This window comes from Pseudophryne corroboree, chromosome 4, assembly GCF_028390025.1.
Source record: "Pseudophryne corroboree isolate aPseCor3 chromosome 4, aPseCor3.hap2, whole genome shotgun sequence".
In the NCBI taxonomy this organism is placed as follows: Eukaryota; Metazoa; Chordata; class Amphibia; order Anura; family Myobatrachidae; genus Pseudophryne; species Pseudophryne corroboree.
The window spans coordinates 550,986,898-551,008,536 of NC_086447.1; the positions used below are offsets into that span (position 1 = coordinate 550,986,898).

Consider the following 21,639-nt stretch of genomic DNA (forward strand, 5'->3'; position numbering starts at 1 on the left):
TACAGTATGCTTGTAGACCATTTAATACACTGATTTTATCCCACAGAAAGAAATATTAAGTAAGAAACACAAAATAAACTAGTACCAACTGAATCATGGATAAATGAATAAAATTCTCCCACTTACCAGTAAGTGTGAGGAAGGTCAGAGATATGAGGAGATTCATACCCCAGTTCATGCTACTTGTTATTGCAAAAGCGCGACCTTTTATCCCAGCAGGAAAGATCTCACTCTGTACTAGCCAAGCCACTAGAACACAAATAAATAAAGACATATAAAGAAATAGCCATTGACTAGGTTCAGCTATTCATTAGTGTACTTGAAGATATAATAATTATAAATATATATATATATATATATATATATATATATAGCAAGTGGAAGCAGTGGCACTCTCAGGCTTTCACACAATAAGTACAGGACACGGCGGTCTCTGCTTAAAGTTCGACGTTTCGATAATTTAATATCGTCATCAGGATTAAATTATCGAAACGTCGAACTTTAAGCAGAGACCGCCGTGTCCTGTACTTATTGTGTGAAAGCCTGAGAGTGCCACTGCTTCCACTTGCTACATACAGTCGTAAGACTTTTTCAGGAGGCACCTAGGTCATCTATTGCCGTTTGGAGAGAGTGCCAGCCCACACCAGACTATATATATATATATATATATATATACTTTATATATATGTATATATATATATATATTATACATAAAAGAACATTTTAAGTGACAATATTTTGAATATAAGCATTGAACAGACATAAAAAGAAATTTGTCATAATGGGATACCGTCATTAGGTCGATACCACTTAGGTCGACAGTCATTAGGTCGACCTCTATATGTCGACATGCATTAGGTGGACAGGGTCACTAGGTCGACATGGTCATTAGGTCAACATGTACTAGGTCGACAGGTCAAAAGGTCGACATGAGTTTTTAATATTTTATTTAAAAAAATGATTTTTTTCATACTTTATGATCCATGTGGACTACAATTAGGAACGGTGACCTGCCCGAAGCATGGCGAGCGAAGCGAGCCATGCAAGGGGATACGGTGCACTAATTGGGTTTCCCTGTTGCTTTACGAAGAAAACAACACCAAAAAAAGCAAAAAAACCCTCTTGTCGACCTTCTGACCTGTCCACCTAGTGACCCTGTCAACCTAATACATGTCGACCAATAGTGGTCGACCTAATTACTGTCGACTCATACCCGTCATAATAGTAATAACTCACAAAACATATAGCATTTCTATAAGTGCTCTATATGAACTGAAATGTCTGTGTAGTAAATACGTAGATACTGTTCTTAGGGCCTAATTCAGCAAAAGCGATCCTTACTGTATTTTGCTGATGTTCAGGGACTGCGCACAAGCAGAACCCGCTCTGCTCATGTGCAGAACAGGTCCTGCAATCTATTCTCTAAAATGAGAACGCCTCTGCCTGATTGACAGGCAGAGGCGTTCGCGACGAGGGATAGGGGTGAGGTTAGCCGGCATTCGGGAAAACGGAGGCGTGTCAGCCGCATTTTCCAGGAGTGGCGAGGCCAAGGACTGCGTCGCAAGATGCAGTTTCCTTTGCCCCGCAAGCCGCACTGCGACAGCAAGGCTGAGTAAGCATCGGTGGTATGCACCTCCTCCTGCATTTGCATTGCTAAGGACTGCAAATACAAAGCTGCGCATTTGCAATCCTTAATGAATCAGGCCCTTAAGGGCCCATATAGACGGGCCGATGCAAGGAGAGATGTGTACTGAGCGAACCGCTCAGCACACATCTCTCTTGCCACTCAGCACAGCGCGATCTGTGCTGAGCGTGCGGGGGGAGACGGGGGGGCCGCTCACTTCACCCAGCGGGTGAAGTGAGCGATCCGCTAGATTGGCCTGCACGGCAGGCCAATCTAGCAGCAGCGATAGCGATGCGCGGGGCTGCGTATCGCTATCGCTGTAAGGGCTACACACGGAGCGATCAGGCTTATATTCTAAGCAATCTAGTCAGATTGCTTAGAATATCGCTCCGTGAGTACCCCCCTTAAGACTTACTGTACATACACTACTTTAATGTTTGCATAATAAAGTGAATTATTACTTATTCTCAGCACTGTGTGGACTCAATTAAAAAAAAAACATTAGATTCTGTAAGAAATATTATTATTACCAGTTGTTTATATAGTGCACTCATATTCCGCAGCGCTTTACAGAGAGAATATTTGCCCATTCAAATCAGTCCCTGCCCCAGTGGAGCTTACACTCTATGAGGGTCATTCTGAGTTGATCGCTCGCTAGCAGTTTTTAGCAGTCGTGAAAACGCTATGCCGCCTCCCACTGGGAGTGTATTTTAGCTTAGCAGAAGTGCGAACGAAAGGATCGCAGAATGGCTACCAAAAAAAATTGTGCAGTTTCAGAGTAGCTCCAGACCTACTCAGTGCTTGCGATCACTTCAGACTGTTCAGTTCCGGATTTGACGTCACAAACACGCCCTGCGTTCTCCCAGCCACGCCTGTATTTTTCCTGGCACGCCTGTGTTTTTCCGAACACTCCCTGAAAACGGTCCCAGAAACGCCCCCTTCCTGTCAATCACTCTGCGGCGGACATTGCGAATGAAATGTCTCGCTAGATCTTGTGTAAAACTACATCGGCTGTTGTGAAAGTACGTCGCGTGTGCGCATTGCGACGCATATGCATGCGCAGAAGTGCCGCTTTTTCACTTAATCGTTGCGCTGCTAACATTTTTATCTAGCGATCAACTCTGAATGACCCCCTATATTCCCTAACACATGTACACACATTCACGTTAGGGTTAATTTTTATTTTTTTATTTTTTTGGGAACCAATCAATCTATCAGTATATTTTTGGATTGTGGGAGGAAACTGGAGTACCCGGAGGAAACCCACACAAATACGGGGAGAATATACAAACTCCACACAGTTAGGGCCATGGTGGGAATTAAACCCATGACCTCAGTGCTGTGAGGCAGTAATGCTAACTGCTAACCATTACACTCCAGTGTCCAGAAATATGAAAGGTGTGTCCTATTCCAAATTATTCAGAGAAATTCAAGCAAAATAGCTCACCACACCCTTATTTGAGGTACAGTATACACTATACATCAACATATTCTGTTAAATCCCCATTTCTTTTCTCTCACCAAATGAAATCACATATTGTTGTCATGAAAGGAGAAAGTGGGAGATATATTGTGCAACACTGTTTGCACTATTTCCCATTTGCAATACAAATATGACACAAATTACATAAAAATACGCTTATAAACAGTTGAATCTACTACCAGAATACATTGTTAGAGCTTAGCAACACAGTGGAATCTGATAGTGATGTGGTTCTTCAATCTCTTAACAGGTCTGTCCCTCCATTCTATTCTTCCAGATAGCATCCAACGTAGGATCCTCCCCTCAGCACCTTAATGTGTTTTGCTAAAGTTTTCTTTTTCAAAATGCAGTCTGCCTTTTGAGAAAGATAACCTTATCGAAATGCTGTAAATATTTAGAAGCTTGTTTTTATTTGCCTTCATATCATATTTTTATTGTAAGTGGGAAATTGTGTACCACTTCTTGCATGATTACAAATAGTGTTGCACAATGTACCTCCCACTTTCTCCATTCATGACAACCAACCATATGTGATTTTGGGCCTAATTCAGACCTGATCACAGTATCAAAATTTTTCTCTAATGGGTAAAACCATGTGCACTGCAGGTGGGGCAGATATAACATGTGCAGAGAGAGTTAGATTTGGGTGTGGTGTGTTCAAACTGAAATCTAAATTGCAGTGTAAAAAAAAAGCAGCCAGTATTTATCCTGCACAGAAACAATATAACCCACTCAAATCCTACGCTCTCTAAACATATTTTATCTGCCCCACCTGCAGTACACAAAGGGGGTCATTCCGAGTTGTTCGCTAGCTGTTTTCGTTCGCAGCGCAGCGATTAGGTAAAAAAGCGGCACTTCTGCGCATGCGTATGCGGCGCAATGCACACGTGCGACGTACTTTCACAACAGCCGATGCAGTTTCACACAAGGTCTAGCAACGCTTTTCAGTCGCACTGCTGGCCGCAGAGTGATTGACAGGAAGTGGGTGTTTCTGGGAGGTAACTGACCGTTTTCGGGGAGTGTGTGTAAAAACGCAGGCGTGTCAGATACAAATGCAGGCGTGCCTGGGGAAACGCAGGCGTGGCTGGCCGAACGCAGGGCGTGTCCCTGACGTCAAAACAGGAACTAAATAGTCTGCAGTGATCGCAAGCTAGGAGTAGGTCTGGAGCTGCTCAGAAACTACACAATCTTTTTTTGTAGCCGCTGTGCGATCCTTTCATTCGCACTTCTGCTAAGCTAATATACACTCCCAGAGGGTGGCGGCTTAGCGTTTGCACGGCTGCTAAAAGCAGCTAGCGAGCGAACAACTCGGAATGAGGGCCATAGTTCTGCTCATTAGAGAAAGATTTTGCTGCTGCGATTAGGGGCTAATTCAGACCTGATCACTGTGCTGCAAATTAAACTGTTTTGCAATCAGATAGTGGCCGCCCAGGGGGAGTGAAAATTCACCCCATGCAAGTGTGCGAATGCATGTGTACGCTGTGCGAAAAATTCCCCTCAGTCAGTGGACAGCTGCAAAACCATTCGCAAGACACTCACCATTGAATGTTTTTCCCATTCTGTGCAGTGTGTGCAGTCTGTGCGTAGCTCAATACTTACTCCTCCAGTGCGAAGAAATTAGGCTGATTGGAGCCAGAGCTGATGTCATGCTCCTGCCCTGAAAACACTTTGGCACACCTGCATTTTTCCTACCACTCCCTGGAAACGGTCCGTTACCACCCACAAACGTCCTTTTCCTGTCTATCACCTTGCGAACACCCGTGCAATCCAAATTTTCGCACCATCCTGTCACTGTTTGGCGACGTGCGTGCGTAATGCGGTGCAGTTTGATAATCGCCCTCTGTCCGAAAATGCACAGCAGTGATCAGGTCTGAATCGGGCCCTAGGCCCTTTGTTTGGAGAGATAAAATAAAAGGAGGATTTGTAAAAATAGATTGATGAGCATTTAAAGTCTGTAGCGGATCTTGCTACGGGCACACAGGATTTTTGTCCGGGGCGCCGCCTTCCGGAGGGCGCCGCTGCCGTGGCAAGATCCGCTACTCATGGTGCCCCCCGGTGCTGTGCCGTCACTGCTGTGCGGTGTGCGATGACATCATCGCGCACCGCACGGCATTGTGGGACCGGCACATAGACGCTAGGGGTCATAATTGACCTCTAGGGGTAAATTTACTAAGATGGGAGTTCTATTTAAAAATGGGATATTGCCCATAGCAACCAGTCAGATTCCAGGTATTATCTTCTAGAAGGTGCTAGATAAATGAGAAGTGGAATCTGATTGGTTGATATGGGCAACATCCCATCTTAAATAGAACTCCCATCTTAGTAAATTTACCCCCTAGTGTCTATGCTGTGCTATGGGAGAGACGTCATGACATCTCTCCCATAGATCAGAGGAGCGGCACCGGCGGCCAGAGACAGAGGTCAGCAGCGGTCGGGAATCAAGAGCGGGGATAGTGAGAATTAATAAATTACTTCTTTTTTTTTGTAAGCGGCACAAACGGGAGCACAACTCTACAGGGGGCACAATTCTACAGGGGGCACAAACAGGGGCACAACTCTACAGGGGGCACAATTCTACAGGGGGCACAAACGGGCACAACTCTACAGGGGGCACAATTCTACAGGGGGCACAAACAGGGGCACAACTCTACAGGGGGCACAAACGGGGACACAACTCTACAGGGGGCATACCTGACCACGCCCATTTATGAAGCCACGCCCCTATTTTCGCCCGGGGCGCCACAAGGGCTAGAACCAGCCCTGTTTAAAGTGTAAGTAAGGGTATATAAATCTGCCGATTTTTTTTGTATGAAGATTATCTTTTAATAATTTGGAAAAGGATAAGCCTTATATATTTCTGAACACTGGGGTGTTATATTGTTTTAAGTTAATGCACAAATGTTTGTTATATGTCCACACAGCACTGAGAAAATGTAATCATTCACTTTAATATGCAAATTTGATTTGGCTTTTCAGTGCTACTGTACTCTATTTACTTTTCCTTAGCTGCAGTGAGGAGGAGCATTGAATTAAATAACAGTCTCATTTTACTTTAATGTTCTTAAGTGCGCTGGGGGGATTTAGTAGATAGTTAATAATGCAGATGTATTTGTGGCATATCCCCTGAATGCACCAATTTTCCTGGTATATCCATGAATATTAAGGATCCCTGAATGTAATTTCTGACAGCAGCTGCAGCCCTGATATTCCTAGAATGCATTTCCAAAAGCAGCCGTAGCCTGGGTAGATTTACCAAGCTTTGATTTACGAAGCTTTAAAATGTGTTGCATTTTTGTTTGGCCAGGCAGCTAATGCCATCTTCAGGTGGCATTAGCTGCTGTAGCCTATGGCATACCTCCCAACATCAGGAGATGGGGAAGCGCGACTCCCTGGCACGGCGAAGCTGTGTCATGGCCAAAAGGGGGCACGGCATATAGAAAAGAGTCGTGGCTTAGCGGGAGTGCCACAATCGCGAGCCACACCCGTGACTATGGGGGCATGCCCAGAGCTCTGTGAGCTGCTGGCATGCCCCCAGACCCTCTGTCTCCCATGAATAGATACTGTGCACATGTGCACAGTGTCTATTCACCACTGCTCTTCTGGGAAGAGCAGTGACTGACAGGAGCCTCCCAACTGCCTCCTCTTCTGCATGACACTGTGGCCCGCAGGTTGGAGAATCCCCCCAAAAAAGTGACTATCCCTAGAAAATTGGGACAGTTGGGAGGTATGCGGTGGGCTACATTTTGTAAAAATGACAGTAGGAGGGATCTGTAGGATCCCTCCTCTGCAATGGCCACCACACAAGCGTGGTCAGTAGAAAAGTATATATATATATATATATATATTAAGAATAAGCTTTATCCACGAAAATGTTTAATTTAACATTCATGAACAATAGAAATGAACTAGTAGTGCTACATGATATATTGAGGAGGAAATGATCAAGAGTAGTGTGGGGAATTACAGGGGAAATTATTAAATGTAATTTACTTTATCCTATACCTGGAGCTCCAAATTCCAGAAAAAACTTGCTCTGTGGATCATCCTAATTTCTGAGCATTTCAGATAATAGACCACATACCGTAGTCTTGTTGGTTCATTGATTTGTGTTGTAAATAAATACATATAATGTATAGATATAGTATCCTTATTATGACATGCTGTAGGCCTATATGATTTTCTTGGTTAGAGGATTAAGAGCAGGGTATGCCTGTGTACAAATATATAATAATATTGAAAGAAGAAAACAAAACTTACTTGGTCCCAAACCAATGGAAAATGCAGCCACATAAGAGAGTAGGCTGCCCAAATACAACCACTTCATGAATACTGGAAGGTCTTCTGCTTGTGGGGTCACTTTAGAGGAGCTGGAACTTAACTGAATATCCCAATGCCTCAATATTGTCTCATTAGCTGAAACATTGAGAGAAGGTGCCCGGGTTGATGGTAGCAGAATTAACTCTGTCCCGAAAGACTGATGGCTTTTATCTATTGTTCCCAATTTATCAAATGAGGTATCATCAAAAGTCTTGTTTCTCTGTGAGTTGATCTTACAAATATTATTAAAATTGACATCAATTTGAAGACTTATTATTCCCATTGTAACTAAAGATGTTGCCATCACCGCTGACCCAATACAAAGAAAAGTCTTACTTCCAACTCTGTCTACAAAAAATGTAGCTGGAATTGTACTGACTACTTTGATAACTCCAATTCCTGTGGAAGCCAAACTAGCAGCTTCATTGCTCTCATATCCAACTGACTTTAGCACCGTAGAAGCATAAAACAAGATGTTGGGTTGGCCGGTAACTTGAACAAAGAAGCTAAGTGCTAATCCAATTAACAGACGAGCTCTCATGTTGTCCCTAGAGCAAAATAAGTCCCAAAAGTTATACTGATATTCGGCTTTAATAGAAGATCTGATGGATGTGAGTTCCTCATTGGTCTGTGAAGATGCTCTCAGCTTTCGGAGCACTTTGCCTGCAGTCTCATCATGACCCTTCATGATCAAAAAACGAGGACTTGGAGGAAGAAAATACATAGCAAAGGCTTGTAAAGCAGCTAGAGGGATTATGAGTCCGAACATATACTGCCAGCCATTGGTAACCGTTGCAAACACGTAGTTAGAAATATAGGCCAACAAAATGCCAACAACAATCATTAGTTCATTTAAAGACACCAGCATGCCCCTCTTATGCTGCGGTGCAATCTCTGCAATATAAACACAGGTTGCAATGGCAGATAAGGATATGGAAATGCCAATGACAATCCGACCTGCAATGAGACTTCCATAGGATGTAATGGTGATAAGAAGCAGATTGGCAAGAACAAGTAAACAAGATGTAACCATGATTGCAAGTCTTCTTCCATAGTAGTCTATAAGGAATCCCCCGACAAGTGAGGCTAAAAGTGCTCCAATCAGTAGTGCGCTTACTACTATTTCTTGCTGCTGACAGGTCAGTTCTAATAAGCTGTGCAGAAGTAGAAGGGCTCCGGAAATAATACCCAACTCATAGCCTACGAGCAGGCCACTGACAGCAGCTATGACCGAAGACATAGCAATAAAAAATCCACATCCTATAGAAAAAAACATAAAATTGAATAAATTAACATCAGTTTTATGTCACACATAAAGGGGGAGATTACTCTAATTTTGAAAACAGATAAAGGGGTCTATGTACTAAGCCTTTTGGAGAGATAAAGTGGACAGAGATAAAGTACCAGCCAATCAGCTCCTAACTGCCATGTTACAGGTTGTGTTTGAAAATGAGACGAGCTGATTGGTTGCTAGTTTTTATCTCTCTAGTTTATCACTCTCCAAAGCTTAGTACATAGACCCCAATGTGGAGAAATTGCCCATTCTAGCTTCTAATACTACACACTAGATCAGTGGTTCTCAACCTCGGTCCTCAAGTACCCCCAACAGTTCATGTTTTCCAGGTCACCTAGCAGTTGAACAGCTGTATTCATTACTCACTGACACATTTTAAAAGAACCACAGGTGGAGCAAATTATTTCACTTGCAATCCTGTGAGGAGACCTGGAAAACATGAACCGTTGAGGGTACTTGAGGACTGAGGTTGAGAACCACTGCACTAGAAAACATATTGTGTGTAGAGGCGATCAACGATAAGTGTGTGCACCCAAATTACCTATCAAAAATGTACAGTTCAGATATATTACATCAGCTGTACCGCTCGGAAGATGCAATATAGCTGAAAGATATGTTATTGATAATGTGCAGTGTGTACGGATCTGACAGTGCATACAGAGACATGGTTGGCTGCTCATGATCCTCCGAACAGACATTTATTGTTTGTGAACAATATTATTTGTGCTCGATCATTAGGAAAACTATCAGGTTGGTCAGTCAGGAAGTTGCAACGTTCAAGTGTGTACCCTACAGAACTGTCATTTTATAGGCTGTGCTAGAAAAAAAAAAGACAGACACTGATTGGTGGTATGAGCAACATATCCACTTTACCTTTCACCAAGATTTGATAAATAAAGTGTGACTAATGAAAATAGGAGATATTACATTTTTACATGACCATAAAATGCACAGAGATGCAACTTGTATCCTAATATTCCTATTGGGCATTTCATAGTTTCTTAATATTATTACGTTATCCTTTTTGTTGTTATAATTCAAATGCGTTCCTAATTAATGGATCACATTATGGTGTTTTCATGAAAATATTGTGTATTATCTATGGTAATGCAAACTTTAGTGTAAAAAATAAAAACCTATAGCTAAATACCTTCCACTATTTGTAATCGCCAGAGTAGGACAAGTGTGTTTGTGGCTGCACAGTTAGACGGCCACATTTCATAGGCATGTGCTGAGTGCTGCCAATGCAATGGATAGCTTGCCTACTGTTGTACCTACTTGCTAAAACATTTTCTATACCAGGATAAAATTCTTTGATAAAAAGGGGCAGACAAAGGGCTAAGGACCCTATTCAGCTTCAGCTGCAGTTTTGCTAATTTAGCAAGGGCACAGAATAGGGCAAGGCCCCCCAGCATGCTAACGGCCACCAGCGATGTGATCGCAATTCAATTGTGTTTGCATCGCTGAATAAGGGAAGCCCCCTGCCAGACCAGCCTGGCTGTGAAGGCAGGCGCAGCACGACCATTCTCTCCTTCACAGTGGCTGAGTGTGACATCAAGCAACCACCCCTAAAAAAGCCTGGTCACACCACCGCAACACCACGTCGCTGCCCCCGACCACCCCAGGATCGAATGTGCGCTGGGCCAAAAAACAGCATCATGCGATTGGATCGCAGATGTGATCAGTATTGAATAAGGCCCTAAATATAATAGCCTGCAAGCTGCCATAGGTGCGGGACTTTGTGGGAGTCAGACCATTCTGATGAAACAGCCCCAGTTTTAGAGGCTGAGAAACGCGTCAAGCATTCCGCCCGACACGCCATCCGGTATCCTGGTTATCACTAAAGACCCGACACACAGCAACACGCTTTGGCGGCTCCCGCTACGTAACCACGAGCGAACGGCTTTGGTGGACAAGCCGTGCTCCAACACTATCCTGCGAGTCCTGTCCTCACCCATTGCACTTGACAGCCTCCTCCGTGCCGCTGCATAGCGGTGTGGGCAGCCGGCGCCCACTACCAAGAAGGAGACATCGTTCAATTCCTCCACTTCTAAGGCCAGGGTAAGCTTTGCATAAGACTGTTCAAATAGCGGTTCCAGCTTAAAAGTCACTGTGTTATACATGGTATCAAGTCCATATAAGCTGCCCATAAAGAGCCTTTCTTCATTGGTGGATAAGAGTGTGAGCATTCAAGCTTTTTATCAAGCGTTAGTCAACTCAAGTGTACCATTTTCATTGTGGATGGACTCTTAAATTTAAAGGAATATTCAAATAAGCCCTTGAGATCAATTAGCCCATGCATGGAGCTTATTATAAGGAGCATCTGATAAGCACAAATGCTGTACCTTTATTCGGAATACAAGAGGTTACATTTCTAAGGGAGTTTTTACAATGTATCTTACATTTTGTTGCTATTTGTAGTTATCAATGTTTGGTTCATACTGCAAAATCACAGGATACTTGGCTTATGTATTGTATTGTGACATATACACATATTAAATATTTTTAATTATAAATTTTATTAATACTGTTTAACCACAGCGCTTCTCTGAGTGGTTTTTCATTTTTTAAAGTGACAATAATTTACAAAGGTTGTATTTGCATTATAAATGATTGACTCTTTAAAAATACGGGCAGACTCGCACAAAGTCCCGCACCTCCGGCAGCTCACAGGCTATAACATGTAGCCCAAAGTGTGTTTTCTTGGTTTGATCGTTGTATTATGAGCAGTGCCGTAACTAGGCATTCTAGCGCTATGTGCAAGAAACAGCATTGGTGCCCCCCCCTTATGTAAAATATGGGCAGTGCGGGCCATAGGCGCGCCCAAAAAATGTAGGGGCGTGCCTTAATAGGGAAGGGGTGTGGCCACAAAATAAACCCAATTCATACTACGGTGCACAGTAGTCTCTATTATTCAAATTACGCCGCACAGTAGCGCCACTACACCAGGTAGATCCCCTTTACACATTACAGCAGACAGTCCCCCATTTTACACATTACAGCAGACAGCGTCCCCTTTTTACACATAACGGCAGACAGCGTCCCCTTTTTACACATTACGGCAGACAGCATCCCTTTTTTATACATTATGGCAGACAGCATCCCCCTTTTTACACATTGCGGCAGACAGCGTCCCCCTTTTCTACAAATTAAGGCAGACAGCGTCACAGTCAGCAGCACAGACTCTTCCAGAGGCTCTGGATCTCTTCTCCTTCCTCAACCACACCAGCTCGGCAGCTCCTCGCTGTGCAACAGTAGGGGCAGGACGCAGGGCAGTGTGGGAGAGACGTCTGACCTCATCACGTGACGTCTCTCCTGAATTGCAGGGGAGGGAAGCCGAGCCGGTGTTCAGGCCAGGGCTGCCGCTGGGCCAATGAGAAGAGCAGCACCCTGACACACTCCTCAGCCGCAGCACTGCCGGGACCTTACAGCAGCAGCGGCGGCTTCAGCGGGACACAGGCGGGTGGTGGCTTCAGCAAGACACAGGTGGCCGGGTGGCGGCGGCGGCTTCAGCGGGACACAGATGGGTGGGCGGCTTCAGCGGGACGCAGGCGGATGGCGGCGGCTTCAGCGGGACACAGGCAGGCGGCGGCTTCAGTGGGACACAGGCGGTGCCACCTTCAGCAGTGAGTCTGGCCTCGGAGCTAGCGGCTGTGCGGGTGTGATGCCCGATGGTGCGCCCTCAGTGCATTTGCAGCAGTAGGGGCAGGACGCAGGGCAGTGTGGGAGAGAAGTCTGACGTCATCACGCGACGTCTCTCCCGAATTGCAGGGGAGGGAAGCCGAGCCGGTGTTCAGGCCAGGGCTGCCGCTGGGCCAATGAGAAGAGCAGCGCCCTGACACACTTCTCAGCCGCAGCGCTGTCAGGACCTTAAAGCAGCAGCGGCGGCTTCAGTGGGACACAGGTGGGTGGCGGCTTCAGCGGGATACAGGTGACCGGGTGGCGGCGGCGGCTTCAGCGGGACACAGGTGGGTGGGCGGCTTCAGCGGGACACAGGCGGGCGGGCGGCGGCGGCTCCAGCGGGACACAGGCAGGTGGGAGGCGGCTTCAGTGGGACACAGGCGGCGCCACATTCAGCAGTGAGTCTGGACTCTGAGCTAGCGGCCGTGCGGGTGTGATTCCCGATGGTGCGCCCTCAGTGCATTTGCGCTGTGGGCAAGGCACCATCGGCTCACACCTAGTTACGGTTCTAATTATGAGAGTGGACACATAAAGGGAGCACATTTATGTCCCACATAAAATAACTTGACTATTACACTTCTATTGAGGTACCAGACATAGGGGGTAATTCAGACTTGATCTTGCGCAATTCTGACCCGATCTCTGCGTTGCGATAAACTGCGGCGAGCGATCAGGTCGGAATGACCCCCCATGTGCACTGCAGGGGGGCAGATATAACATATGCTGAGAGAGTAGATTTGGGTGTGTTCAAACTGAAATCTAAATTGCAGTGTAAAAATAAAGAAGCCAGTATTTACCCTGCACAGAAACAAAATAACCCACCCAAATCTAACTCTCCCTGCACATGTTATATCTGCCACACCTGCAGTGCACGTGGTTTTGCCCAGCTGCTAACAAATTTGCTGCTACGATCAAGGACCTAATTCAGACCTTTAACACATCTACGATCAGTCACACAGACATGCGGGTCCCCCCAGCACAGGGCTAGTCCGCCCCGCATGTCAGGCCCGATCCCCCCGCACAAGTACAAAAGCATCGCACAGCGCGCTGGCAGGGAACTACTCGTCGCTGGGACGGTCGCAGCAGCTGCGGGTGACATCACGCAGCCGCCGCGGCCCGCCCCCCACATGGTCCAGGCACGCCTAAAACGGCGGCCAAACGCAGCCGGCCCGCCCCCTCTCATCCAGCGAATGCCTCTGCCTGTCAATCAGGCAGAGGCGATCACAGGGCTGAGAAGGCCGTCGGCAGTCTGGCATGCGCCGGCGCATGCGCAGTTCAGATCTGATCAGCTGCTGTGCGAACACACACAGCACCGATCAGGTCTGAATTACCCCCATTGAGCCATGTCCCATCCTTTCTCTGAAATACATACTTCAACCTTTTGTTACACTTTTGCATGAAAAAACGAAAACATAAAAATTCTAGGTTGATTTTAAACAATGTCAAAAATGATTTTCAAATACACAAAAGCAGTTTTGTAATAAGGGTGTAGTATGGTATGTCGACGGCCCGGATCTCGACGCCAGCATACCGACAGCTGGGCAAGTGCAAATGAGCCCCTTGCGGGCTTGCTGCGCTCGCCACTCTGCGGGCACGGTGGCACGCGTACGCTATTTATTCTCCATCCGGGGGGTCCTGGACCCCCAAGAAGGAGAATACTTGTCGGTATGCTAGGTGTCGGGATCCGAACAGCCGGCATACTGAATACCACCCGTGTAATAAATACTGTCCTTATGTCCCTCACACTCATTCAATCCATACAAGAAGCTAATCAGTGCAGGATTTTATTAGTAAAAACATAAGCATGATCTTAATGAAGGGGAAAATCCTAAAGTGGCAGTAATAATATGGGCTGATATTTTCACTATTTGCATCTTGTATATTTTTACGTTAATCCACGTATGAGTAAAATTACGCAGGAAGTTCTATGGAAAGTGATCCATAGTGAACATGATCAGCAAACATTAAATGAAATAAACGCCAGTGTAATGTCAGCTAGTGATGTGCACCGGAAATTTTTCGGGTTTTGGGTTCGGTTCCGCGGCCGTGTTTTGGGTTCGAACGCATTTTGGCAAAACCTCACCGAAATTTTTTTTGTCGGATTCGGTTGTGTTTTGAATTCGGGTGTTTTTTTCAAAAAACCCTAAAAAACAGCTTAAATCATAGAATTTGGGGGTCATTTTGATCCCATAGTATTATTAACCTCAATAACCATAATTTACACTCATTTCCAGTCTATTCTGAACACCTCACACCTCACAATATTATTTTTAGTCCTAAAATTTGCACCGAGGTCGCTGGATGGCTAAGCTAAGCGACCCTAGTGGCCGACACAAACACCTGGCCCATCTAGGAGTGGCACTGCAGTGTCAGGCAGGATGGCCCTTCAAAAAAATACTACCCAACAGCACATGATGCAAAGAAAAAAAGAGGCGCAATGAGGTAGCTGTGTGACTAAGCTAAGCGACCCTAGTGGCCGACACAAACACCTGGCCCATCTAGGAGTGGCACTGCAGTGTCAGGCAGGATGGCCCTTCAAAAAAATACTACCCAACAGCACATGATGCAAAGAAAAAAAGAGGCGCAATGAGGTAGCTGTGTGACTAAGCTAAGCGACCCAAGTGGCCGACACAAACACCTGGCCCATCTAGGAGTGGCACTGCAGTGTCACGCAGGATGGCCCTTCAAAAAAATACTCCCCAAACAGCACATGACGCAAAGAAAAAAAGAGGCGCAATGAGGTAGCTGTGTGACTAAGCTCAGCGACCCAAGTGGCCGACACAAACACCTGGCCCATCTAGGAGTGGCACTGCAGTGTCAGGCAGGATGGCCCTTCAAAAAAATACTACCCAAACAGCACATGACGCAAAGAAAAAAAGAGGCGCACTTGCAGGGGGCGTGCAAATGGTGGAAGGCGCAAGCTCTTCCCGTCCAGTGTTGGGAAGGTCAGGCATCGCAACCGACACAATTGGACTCTCCTTGTGGATTTGTGATTTCGAAGAACGCACAGTTCTTTGCTGTGCTTTTGCCAGCTTAAGTATTTTCTTTTTTCTAGCGAGAGGATGAGTGCTTCCATCCTCATGTGAAGCTGAACCACTAGCCATGAACATAGGCCAGGGCCTCAGCCGTTCCTTGCCACTCCGTGTCGTAAATGGCATATTGGCAAGTTTACGCTTCTCCTCAGACGCTTTTAATTTTGATTTTTGGGTCATTTTACTGATCTTTTGTGTTTTGGATTTTACATGCTCTGTACTATGACATTGGGCATCGGCATTGGCAGGCGACGTTGATGGCATTTCATCGTCTCGGCCATGACTAGTGGCAGCAGCTTCAGCACGAGGTGGAAGTGGATCTTGATCTTTCCCTATTTTTTTAACCTCCACATTTTTGTTCTCCATATTTTAATGCGCACAACTAAAAGCCACCACAGGTATACAATGTAGATGGATGGATAGTATAGTATTATATTACTTATGGACGATGAGTGCACTGACGACACAGAGGTAGGTACAGCCGTGGCCTACCGTACTGCTTATATATATAATATACTGTATAACGGACCTGGTGGACACTGTCAGCAGACTGCTAAACTAGTATGAAAGAAAAAAAAGCCACCACAGGTATACAATGTAGATGGATGGATAGTATAGTATTATATTACTTATGGACGACGAGTGCACTGACGACACAGAGGTAGGTACAGCCGTGGCCTACCGTACTGCTTATATATATATATATATATATAATATACTGTATAATATAATAATGGACCTGGTGGACACTGTCAGCAGACTGCTAAACTAGTATGAAGAAAAAAAAAGCCACCACAGGTATACAATGTAGATGGATGGATAGTATAGTATTATATTACTTATGGACGACGAGTGCACTGACGACACAGAGGTAGGTACAGCCGTGGCCTACCGTACTGCTAGATATATATAAAATAAATATAATATACTGTATAATAAATAATAACGGACCTGGTGGACACTGTCAGCAGACTGCTAAACTAGTATGAAGAAAAAAAAAGCCACCACAGACAGGAGTGTTTTTCAGGCAGACAAACGTATACTGGACTGGTGGTCACTGTCAGCAAAACATTGCACTGTACTCCTGCTATAACTGCTCCCCAGTCCCCACAATTAGGCAGTGTGAGCAGTGCACTCAGCACAGATATATCATGCAGCAGTGCAGCACACTGAGTGAGCACAGATATGGTGGAGCGTTTTTTTCAGGCAGAGAAACAAACAAAGGATTAAACTCACTGGTGGTATAATCAAAACCCTGCACTGTACTCCCTAACAGCTGCTCCCCGTCCCCAATCCTCCCCACAATTATAAGTAAGTCACTCAGTCTTTATACTCAGTCTTTTTCTACTATAACGGAGAGGACGCCAGCCACGTCCTCTCCCTATCAATCTCAATGCACGTGTGAAAATGGCGGCGACGCGCGGCTCCTTATATAGAATCTGAATCTCGCGAGAATCCGACAGCGGGATGATGACGTTCGGGCGCGCTCGGGTTAACCGAGCAAGGCGGGAGGATCCGAGTCGCTCGGACCCGTGAAAAAAAAGGTGAAGTTCGGGCGGGTTCGGATCCCGAGGATCCGAACCCGCTCATCACTAATGTCAGCACACACAATTCAATTCAATTCGGGAGCCATCGGGACTCGTTCCAGCAGTTTCTGCATGATAAATGAGCGGCTGACTTTCTGACAGCCTATAGAGGTGGAGGCAGAATCAGCCTACAGCAACAGGCAGACAAACATGTTCAATTAAATCTACCCCAAAGTGTGACTTATGAAAATAGTAGTTAAAGTTTTATGTGACGATAAAATGCAGAGATCCAACTTGCTTTCTAATCTTATTTATTTCATATTTTGATATTTTAGACAAATTTTTATTTGATACTTATTGCTATGCTGTAATACTAAATTGTTCCTGATGAATTTATCACATGACTAGGTTTCTTGTGAATACCGTGTGATAGCTACGGTAATGTAAACCTTAATGTAAACAGTATAAGCCAAAGCACTCACTGCTATTGATGACAGATATGAAATGGAACCAGGTATATGCATAGGGTGCGGTTGCATAGATATGTAGAACTGTGCATTCAAACGGATGTCCATGGGCCAAATGTAATAGAGTGAAAGTTTCAAAAAGTGAGAGATTTGATAAGGTTTTGCAGTTTTTTTTAAAGTGGCAATCATTTACACAGCAAGATCAACCTGGTTTTGCCGTGTAAATGATTGCCACTTAAAAAAAAACTGAAAAACCTTACCAAATCTCTCACTTTCTGAAACTCTCACTCTATTACATTTGCCCCGTATGTTTTTCTATGCAAGCAATGCTGGGTATGTACGGCTGTCTTGTGGTATACTCTGCATCAGCCACTGTAAATGCACAAACTATAAATTATGCAGAATATGAATTTATAGCTAGAGTGATGAATGGCATTCCATACCGTGATAATGCCAAAAGAGGATTTTTGGTCACTTTTCTCACTCTTTGTATTAATGTATAAGCATGTTAAAACATAACTCAATAATAGCTTCCTTAAAATTTGAGATACAATTTTTAAAGAATCATTTATTAAAAGTTATGTCTTAATCACACTTATACCATTACTACAAAGAGTGTCCCAGCAAAATTGATCCGTTTTTCTTTTTAAGCCCCGTACAAATGGGGGAGATGTATGTTGAGCGATCTAGCACAGACCGCTCAGCTCCCATCTCTACCCCCTCTCAGCACTCAGCGTGATGTGTGCTGAGCGGGGGGAGAGCTGCTTATTTCACCCAGCGGTGAAGTGAGCGATCTGACGAGATCTGTCCTGCATGCATGCCAAATCTAGAGTCAGCGATATACGATGAGCGGGGCTTAGAATTTAAGCGCGGATCTATCCGTGTGTACCCCCCTTTACTCTTGAAATGCCCCACCCAGACACCTTGGACCTAGGGCCTTATTCAGGTTGCATCGCAATTGTGATGCGACCGCAGTTTTTGAGAAAAGAGCTGCGCACCCACAAGTCCTGTCCTGCGTGTGCGCGAGCAGTTACTGCGAGTGGATCATATTCTCTGTGAACGCCTCTACCTGTAACTCAGATGCGGGCGGGAGGCGGTGACCGAATGCTATCGGGACGGCGTTGGGGCAACTGGGGCGTGTCGGTGGTGTATTAAGGGCTGTGTGTCATCACATGCAGCTGCTCTGATTGAGAAAACATAGACGGGAGTCTTGCCGTCGCAGCCAGGCTGTATTGGAAGGAGGCATCCACAATTTCTCCGACCACGCTGTAATCGCAGTGCGATTGCAATTACAGCATGATCGCAGTGGGTGGGCGGTGGGGCGCATGCTGGGCGGCCTTGCCCTGCGATGGGCGGCCCCTGTATGCGATTGCAAGGATTGCAGATTCTGCTAAAAAATCAGACTCTGCAATCCTTACTGAATAAGGGGGGTAATTCCAAATTGATTGCAGCAGGAATTTTGTTAGCAATTGGGCAAAACCATGTGCACTGCAGGGGAGGCAGATATAACATGTGCAGAAAGAGTTAGATTTGGGTGGGTTATTTTGTTTCTGTGCAGGGTAAATACTGTCTGCTTTATTTTTACACCGCAAATTAGATTGCAGATTGAACACACCCCACCCAAATCTAACTCACTATGCACATGTTAAATCTGCCTCCCCTGCAGTGCACATGGGCCCTCATTCCGAGTTGTTCGCTCGCTAGCCACTTTTCGCAGCATTGCACACGCTAAGCCGCCGCCCTCTGGGAGTGAATCTTAGCTTAGCAGAATTGCGAACGAAAGATTTGCAAAATTGCGAATAGAAATTTCTTAGCAGTTTCTGAGTAGCTCGGGACTTACTCTGCCACTGCGATCAGTTCAGTCAGTTTCGTTCCTGGTTTGACGTCACAAACACACCCAGCGTTCGCCCAGGCACTCCCCCGTTTCTCTAGCCACTCCCGCGTTTTTCCCAGAAACGGCAGCGTGTTTTCACACACACCCATAAAACGGCCAGTTTCCGCCCAGAAACACCCACTTCCTGTCAATCACACTCCGATCACCAGAACGAAGAAAAATCCTCGTAATGCCGTGAGTAAAATACCAAACTTCTTAGCAAATTTACTTGACGCAGCCTCAGTGCGAACATTGCGCATGCGCAGTTAGCGGAAAATCGCACCGATGCGAAGGAAAATAACGAGCGAACAACTCGGAATGAGGGCCATGGTTTTGCCCAACTGCTAACAAAATTCCTGCTGCGATCAACTTGGAATTACCCCCAAGGTCCCTAATTCAGAGCCACAAACAAAACTGCTGCATCTGCAGTATTTTGCACCGTGCATGAGGTGAACATCTCTGCAATCTACTGCCTATTTAGGGTACCAAAGGAAGTCAGCCAGAACTCTGTTTGTGGGTGAATGGGTTTAACTGGCCAGCCACAGGGCCATCACACTTAGCATAAGTGTGTGGCGAGTGTGTAGATGGAAATAAGGGCTCTATTTACTAAGCCTTGGACGGAGATAATGCACCAGCCAATCAGCTCCTAACTGCCATGTCCCAGGCTGGGTTTGAAAAATGACAGTTAGTAGCTGGTAGGTTGGGACTTTATCTCCGTCCACTTTATCTCTATCCAAGGCTTAGTAAATAGACCCATAAGGCCTATACAACATTTTTTTCCATTTTTAAGCATGAAAGTATTTCATTTGTTCTTTATTGGATTAAAAGAAAAGATAAACTTTGAATTCATTGATATAAGTACTTAATGGCTAACCAGTGACCCATGTGTAGTTATGCCAGCTTGCATGTTTGTTTATGTTTTCATGATAAGTAATGAATATTCATTGGGTACCAGTAAATTTAGCAGAGACACAAGACCAAAGTCCTCACTTATTAATTAAACATTTTTTGAACACAGTGTGAATATATAATCTCTGCAAAACTGTAATTATGTTACACATTTCAGAGAAAATAATGACATAAAAAGACACAAGTCCATCAACTCCTTCCTAACCTCAGGAGTAGCAATCAGATCTATTCACTGGATCAGTCACCCCAGCTCAGTGAGTGGGGAACGAGGGTCCCACCAGGCGAATGCAATGGGTGTGATCATCTGCCAAGGCTGGTGCAGCCAATGCACAGAGAGGCATAGTAAATGGTGCAGATAGGGCGGGACAGCGGGTACTCTCTATCCAGGCCTGGGCCTGTTGGAGGGGCGCGCAGGGTCCGGTGTCTGCAATTCATGGTGTCATGACTCCCAAAGTCGCTCTGTCTGCACTCTGAGGTGCATCAGAAGGGCCCAGCCAGCCCAGTCCCAGCACAGAAGTAGGTAAAGACAACTAATACGTGTGTGTATATATATATATATATATATATATATATATCAAACAAAAAATCTGCGGCACTCAGGGTCTTGTAGAAAAACAAATTGTATTAAGACATCAAAGTGGTATCCATCAACGTTTCGGGGAATTGAACCCATTTGTCAAGATGTGAGAGAGTGTGTGTAGAAAGAGTGACTCACCTTAAGAGGAAGGAGACCCGCTGAGGGCACCTACACTGAGGGCACCGGGGCACTTTTGTCATACAGAGGAGTGCCGGGCTGCTTCCATTTGTTATCCATTCAGGGGCTGTACATTGGACTGCACCTACCTGAGCCAGGGCACCGCACCTACTTAACAAATTCTTTCTACTCATATCTCCTGCAAGATGAAAGAACTGTCGCCTGTCCTAGCTGCAGTGTTTCACTAGTATTACCAGCACCTCTGGTGAATCACTTGGGGCACGTGGTGTCTCTAGCACTCAGCTCCGTGCACTGCAGCGCAACCCTGCACATTTTCTCATCACTTCACAGCCACAGACTCCAGCAGGGCTCCAGTCATGAATCCCAGCACCTCAGCAGCCAGTATGGATGAGGTCAGAGGATACAAGCATCTTAACATCAACAAAGGGGACCTATACAGTTTCACTGACGAGGATGCTGACAGACTTTATTTCAAAGAACAGCTATCTTCCACGGAGCAACCCTTTGGTCCAGATGACCTGTATCAGCAGCTGTATAAACTGAAACGAAGGGAGATTGATTTTTTACTGCACGGCATTTCCCTCTCCGATTATCATAGGGAATGCATGATCCCCGGAGGTTTCAGGGTTAGGAACGCACCCACCATAGGGAGGTTCAACCCTGAGTTCTGCAAAAAATGGATAGGGATCACCAACAAATGTAGTCTTGACCTGATGCT

General features: G+C 45.4%; 1 protein-coding gene across 3 annotated transcripts in view; it reads right to left on the reverse strand.

Moving 5' to 3' along the window:
• Positions 1-21,639, reverse strand: part of SLC2A12 (solute carrier family 2 member 12) — a 187,531-nt gene that overhangs the window by 98,437 nt on the left and 67,455 nt on the right. For all 3 annotated transcript variants that reach the window (XM_063917369.1, XM_063917368.1, XM_063917367.1), the window contains exons 2-3: positions 7,365-8,684; positions 127-249 (exon numbers count right to left, since the gene is read on the reverse strand). In XM_063917369.1, the coding sequence (XP_063773439.1) occupies positions 127-249; positions 7,365-8,684 (1,443 nt within the window). The remainder of the gene's footprint in view (positions 1-126; positions 250-7,364; positions 8,685-21,639) is intronic.